General features: G+C 32.6%; 1 protein-coding gene and 1 pseudogene across 1 annotated transcript; one reads left to right on the top strand and one right to left on the bottom strand.

Moving 5' to 3' along the window:
- Positions 1-439: 439 nt before the first annotated feature.
- On the top strand, positions 440-4,057 carry LOC132933337 (uncharacterized; annotated as a pseudogene).
- Positions 4,058-4,079: 22 nt separating this feature from the next.
- LOC132933338 (uncharacterized) lies at positions 4,080-6,366 on the bottom strand. Its single transcript, XM_060999638.1, has 7 exons — positions 6,252-6,366; positions 5,971-6,149; positions 5,666-5,866; positions 5,510-5,590; positions 5,156-5,444; positions 5,026-5,090; positions 4,080-4,226 (listed from the first exon to the last, which is right to left on the bottom strand). The coding sequence occupies exons 1-7, from the start codon at positions 6,364-6,366 to the stop codon at positions 4,080-4,082; spliced, it is 1,077 nt and encodes a 358-aa protein (XP_060855621.1).
- Positions 6,367-6,729: the final 363 nt, after the last annotated feature.

Consider the following 6,729-nt stretch of genomic DNA (forward strand, 5'->3'; position numbering starts at 1 on the left):
AAGAGCGTTATGACAAATCAATAGCACCTCTAAACCTTGCAGAAGGAGATAGGGTCCTAGTACAAGACAAAGCCCGTAAGGGAAAACTAGCTCCAAAATGGTTAGGTCCTTACCCCATCGTAGAAATCCAACCAGATTCACCAAATGTCACGATACTTAAGAAAACCAAACCTGTAAAGGTACACCGGAACCTTCTAAAACAATTTCATGAAAGAACATAACTATGTTTCAGACTCAGCATAATTTCAATAAGCGTCACGGAACCTTCCATCAAGATTCGGACCAAAGAAATCACCACCAAGTATTTAATCTAACGTCATTCAAGAGCCAACAAGGGATCTATTATGAGTCACATGGAGTAACCAGATTGTCACATGTAAGTTGGGAATTGGTAATCTCCTTGGATGTACAATTACTAATTTCAAAATACCATGTCATCATGGCTCACTATCAAGCAACCACGACCATTTGTGAAAATATGAAGAACAGACTTGGTAATGTGGAAATTGAGGAGATTTGCTCTCTGTTTATACAACAATTTTCTAGAGCAACTTTGCCCTATTTAAACGAGATCGAAGCTAATCACAGAAGTCTTATGTTAGCCATTAATAATGATGATAATAGAGTTCGACGGGGATTGGGGCAGACATTCAGGCGTATGGCCAACATTCTGTATGGTGTATGCTCAAAGATTGATGTTGAATTCATTATAAATCAAATAACAGAACTAAATCGAAGCAAAGTACCTAGCAAAAGCAATATTCCGGAAAAGATCAGATTCTTACAAGCAGAAGTAAATAACTCTACACAACAATTAGAACTTCAACAACAAAAAGTAGAACAAAACCTCCAGTACCTACAAGTACAAACAAATCTTACTATCCAAAACCTTAATAAATTGGCATTCCGAACCAAAGTATTAGAACAATCATTACTATTTGAACTAGTTTTAAACAAGTACGCTTATGAAACCCAGAACCTTATCTCCATAATAAATACAGCATTAGATGGAAAAATTCACACTAGTGTCTTTACACCACAGCACATTATTAAAGAACTTCTCGAAATTAAGGTAGACTTGCCGATTGGAAATACTTTTCCATTGGAAGTTAATATAGAATCTCTTAATGAAATCCTCTGAATCTCTGAAAAAAACATATTCTTAAAAGACAACTATCTTATCTACGTCATAGAAATCCCACTAATTACCAGTGAGGAATATAGTATATACCACCCTATACCTTTACCCATACCCCACAGTGAACAAACCATTTTCTTAGTCGACCCTGAAATAAATTATTTAGGTGTAAGCAGAGACAACGAAAATTGTATTGCTTTAGATAACGCAAAGTGGGAAGAATGTACAACATTAAAGCCCTATAAAGTTTGTAGAGGTAATCAACATGTACAGCATTGTGCAGAATCAGATGTATGTGTAGTTTCATTACTAGTGAATAATCAATTTAATCCAGACTATTGCAAATTCAAATTCGTTTCATTAAAAGCCCCTATATGGCATCAGTTAGTGCAAACTAATTCATGGATCTATTATACCCAACGGGAAGTAGGTACCATCACTTGCACAAATCCAACAGAAAATTCCAAGATAGAAATTGAGGGCGTAGGTAGAATAACTATACCCCCATTTTGTAAAATTAATTACAGAAACTCTATATTATTTTCTAATAACAAAGCTAGTAGGGATAGTCATTCAGATATTATACCAGAAAATTCTAAGAATGAACCGTTACACACATTGGAAGATATAGTCAAAACAATTATTCCTCAAAACCTCACTAATAAAATCCTAATTCAAAATTTGAACCAACTGACTAATAAAGTAGTTGAGTTAAATGAACTTTCACATACCCTAGCTGAACCTTCATTAATTTTCAACATTAACATTCACGTTATTGTCATTTATATTATTGTAATACTAACAATATTAACAACTAGTATATTAAGTTTTAGTTTAAGAAAAAATGTCACAAAAATATACAACCCTGAAATACCAGAAGCATGAAAAACCTAATGGTATTCAGGAAGACACACAGTGTAATTTATTTTTCTTACTTTTATTATTTTTTTCCTTTTAATATTTTATTATTTTATTGTCAAACTGAACTGACCCCCAAATAACAGAAAATTCGAAACTTTGCAGAAACTTAAACATTTAAGTGAAACACTGTGGTCATTGGACCCCCGTGTCTCATTTAGTCTGGGGGGTGTTAAGAACCCCTGATTAGCACATATTTTATTTTTTATATATCTATATATGTTAACAACATATATAGACAATCATAATGCAGAGTGTGTGTCGTAAGACGCTGCTACCGTGGGAACCGCTGAATAAGGGTTTTTTATGTGAGACGGGGCACCGTCACAACAACACATAGGGAGTCAGTCAGTCGTAGAATTACGAGTGTTCGATTAACAGTTTGTAGCTATACTTAAGATTTTTACTACCAATTTTAATAAAAAATAAACACCGTTATTATATTCCCTATTAAAAACCCCCTTTTTTTTTTTTCAATTTTTTTTCTCTAACTTAATTAATCTATCCTAGGACATCTATACTTAAATAGTGACTCCTACCAATTGTATTAATTAAATTAATTCAATTTTATAATCAACTCAACACTTAAGGACTTATCCCGGCCTTAATAAAATTAATCTCAAAATATAGACTCACTGTCTTCAAATAAATTCACAAATATCAGGACTTACAACTTGGCCTATAAAATTCAATAAAACTCGACCCCAATTGTCGTAAAAATTCAAAATTCAATATAACTCGACCCCAAATTGTCGTATAAATATACGATAATTTGTCAAATATACGAATGAAACTAGCGAGATGTGACAATAGTTCTGATGACTGCTCCTAAGCTCGTCGGTTGTTCGTCTGATGAACGCTTGTCCCTGAGCTCTCCTCGATGGGTCTGTCCCTGTCCCTACTTATTCTGGATAACCGTATATGGTCATCTGTGGCCTCGGCACGCGCTCGCACCCGGCAGGAAGTTGAACATATATATATGCTATTATTGTACACGCGCGGTGCTTTATTCCATAATACTCACGATTTTATATGGGCATTTTATGCGAGTTATTTATATAAGTAGTCATATATAGATTGACGCACGCCGTTCATGGTCGCGCGCTCGTTATTCGTTTGTACTACTACACACGCAGCGCATCTGCTATTACTATTACTATTAATGTTACGCGGCGCGTACTATAATATACGATTATGTATACGCATTTACACCGCCTAAATTAGTGTTATATTTTTGGTAATACGGCAGCGCATCTGCTGGTTTTATTATTAACGTAATTATTACGCGGTTCTTATTATATACGATTACTTTGATCTACCGCCCTTTTAGGTTTTATTTTTAGATAAATAGTTAAAATGTCACAGCTCGCTACAGTATCAACTCTTAACATTTATACCTACATTTATTTTTTAAATATGCATGTGCCTACAGTACCTTCTGTGGCTATAACGTGTATCAAATATATAAATACCGATACGAGTAGCTCACGGCGTCACCGAGACCGAGTAGGCAAAAGTCTGTAAAATATGAAATCGAACGCTTCGACGCATATATATATGCCTGTATATAGTAATAACGATGCCATCCACTCTGGCTGTCAATAAATTTAGCGGGGAACGCGAAGAAGCCATCAACGGGGAAGTCCAACGTCTCTAATAGGAGTAAAACTCCAATTTTGAAAAAAATAACGTAAAGTGTTCGTTAAATACGAATATTTTAATAAGGCGGAAGTGATAGCGAAAGGTAAATAACGGTAAATAAAGGTAATTTTATGTAGGTATGCAATATGCATTATTTTTATTCAATTTGAAAAGAGCAATATATTATGTTAGTACCTAAATTAGGTATAAATTTGGTATGTACCTATATAGACCTACCTACATAATACTAACATAATTTTTTTACCTTTAACTTCTTTTTGAATAGGGACATTACCAGAATTTTTACGGTCTACTACTGAAATAAATAAAATGGATAATAGATCAACTAAATCAACATAATCAGTAAAAATTAGTAAGGTTTTTATCTACCCTCAATCACTGGTTCTCCTTCACTATCTATATTTTCAGATTCTTCATTAAAAGATACATCAAACATATTTTGTTGAGAGGCGGGTTGAAGTACATGAGAGGGACGAGTTCTTAACACTATATTCAGACCAATCCAAAACTACATCAATTGGTTCAATCCAGTATTTGAGGCCAAAATCATACCACTATTACTACTTGAGTTAATAACACTACTTGTTCCCGGTATGGTAAGATTTTATCAAAAGTAGAATTTTTCCAATACTTTTTAAATTCATTGGGAAAAACCAAATTCCTGACCCTTTCTACTCAGAATTTTTTTTTCATAGTATATATTTATCATTGAATTAAAATTTTACATATTCATTGCATTGACAAATTTAATGATAAGGTACACTAGACATTTAGCAGTAATTTATTAGTTTATTATTAGAGCAGAGGGCTTGTAGCTCTAAAAAGCACTAAATATGCAAACATTTATGGACTTAAAAACCCTATAAGCAATAAAATAAAATTTTTCTTGAAAAATCTTCTTTTGACCCTAAAATATTAAATACCTAACATTTTAGTAAAAACTGGTTGTAAATAAAATTAATCTAATCGGCGACCCTCGAGACATATTTCTACGAAAACCATGTATCTGCAGACAGTCAACAACCAAATTATATGATGAAAATTTAAAATAATTTTTAACTCAAATTACTATATTAGATGAAATTAAAATGTCGGTAGAAAAATGACAATTTATTTAAAATATGCATTTATATGAAAAATAAAATATAATAATAATGTATTGGTTTTGTATTCTGCTATATTTTTGATAGAACTAAACATAAATATGCAAATGCTACAAGTCCTCTGCCCTGTTTATTATTATTATGATTATAATACATTTTATTTGATTTTAGTAAAATATATTTATAACCATGTTTTGAACTTACTTGTTGGCCTTTTAGTGTTTGGCTCAGCTCCAACCTTGTTATATTCTCCACACCTCGGATTAGATCTAACATTTATAGTATATACCAATATTATTTATGAATTTTGTATATGTACTTTAAAAGGATTTACCATAAAATGTCCATAATGGTGGATGAACTCCCAAGTACCCAAGCAAATATGCGTGGAATGACTCAACAAAGTTATTTTTCCGGTGATCTGATCCGTGAACAGAAAATCTTTCTGGACCTACCACACCCATCCAATACCGATCAAAATAATTGAAGACTGGTCGTAATTCTTCAAAGACTTGTTGCTGTATTGCAATCGCCCTTATCATCATCAGCCCATCAGATATTGTAAAGCCTCTGACATTGGAATATGCGTTTCCATTTGCAGGTAGATATGGGAGAGCTAGTAACTAAACAAAAATATAATATAATATATAATTTAACCATATTACATTTCTTATAATAATTTCATTACCAAGCGAACTATATTTCTACTAGTAACATTTGTTCTTATAATATTTCTCAATCCAATTTGATGTGTATGTTTTAATACAGCCTGTACAAAAATAGTATAGAATCCTATCTTGTTTGTGAGCACAAATAATACAATGAAAATATTTCAGACCATTACCTGATTGAAGTGAAAAGAACAACCCACTTGATGCCATTCAGGGAAAACTGTTCTTATGGCGTTAAGAAGACCAGTTTCAAAATCGGTAATAACTTGAACTTCATGGGAATAGGGCAGTTCAAGACTAAAAATGTACCGCATAACACACACATATGCTGCTTGTGTGTGACGAGTTAAACAAGCATAAGCCACTGGGAAACTCTAAACATAATTATATATTTTCCAAGTATGTTAATTTGAAGTGAGTCTACAAAAATATGTGAAACAAAATGTATTATTACCATGTTATTAAATATAATATGTACAGTAAGTAGTTGACGTAAATCAGTAGGATGATTGGGTAGACATTGAAAAGTACCATCTACTGCTACATTTGATATATTTATACCATTTTGCCGCAGTGTTGTCACTATTTCAGTATTGAAGAACATGATGCCATATAACAAACCTTCAGTAACTAATTCACCTTGATAAAACCTAGTTTCTAATAATAAATAAGATTCATATTATGATTAATTAAAAAATGTTTAATTCATTCATTCTTATTTGTACAGATTGTCAATATTTGATGAAATATAATACTTACGGTTTCCAATGGTATTCTCGTATCTCTGCCTCCATTCTTCAGAGATAATCATAGCACCCCATTCTCTTGTTGTACTTGGTACTGATGGTTGGTGCCCACGTCTCGCTCTGTGCATCGTCCTTGCTGCTTGCAAATAGGTATATGTCCTTGCTGCCTCCAGAAACCTAATTATTGAGTATTATGTATAGTGTACAGGTAATAATTTAAAATTTCTTTAGAGTAGATACCTCTGAATCTCTTCGTTATAAATTGAACGTATATTTATTTGTTATCTCACAGCTCTCTGTCTTAATGAACGAATAAAAGCCGTTTGGTTGTCATTATTATTTTCTACAAGTCTCTGTGGAACACATGTATGAGGTCTTGTTAATTTAAAATCACTATTATCTAGTCTTATGCTGCCTCTGCCTCGACATTGCGAATTAAAATAATTTGTACATCTCAATTGTCTGGTAATAATAAAATATCAATAATTACA

This window comes from Metopolophium dirhodum, chromosome 1, assembly GCF_019925205.1.
Source record: "Metopolophium dirhodum isolate CAU chromosome 1, ASM1992520v1, whole genome shotgun sequence".
In the NCBI taxonomy this organism is placed as follows: domain Eukaryota; kingdom Metazoa; phylum Arthropoda; class Insecta; order Hemiptera; family Aphididae; genus Metopolophium; species Metopolophium dirhodum.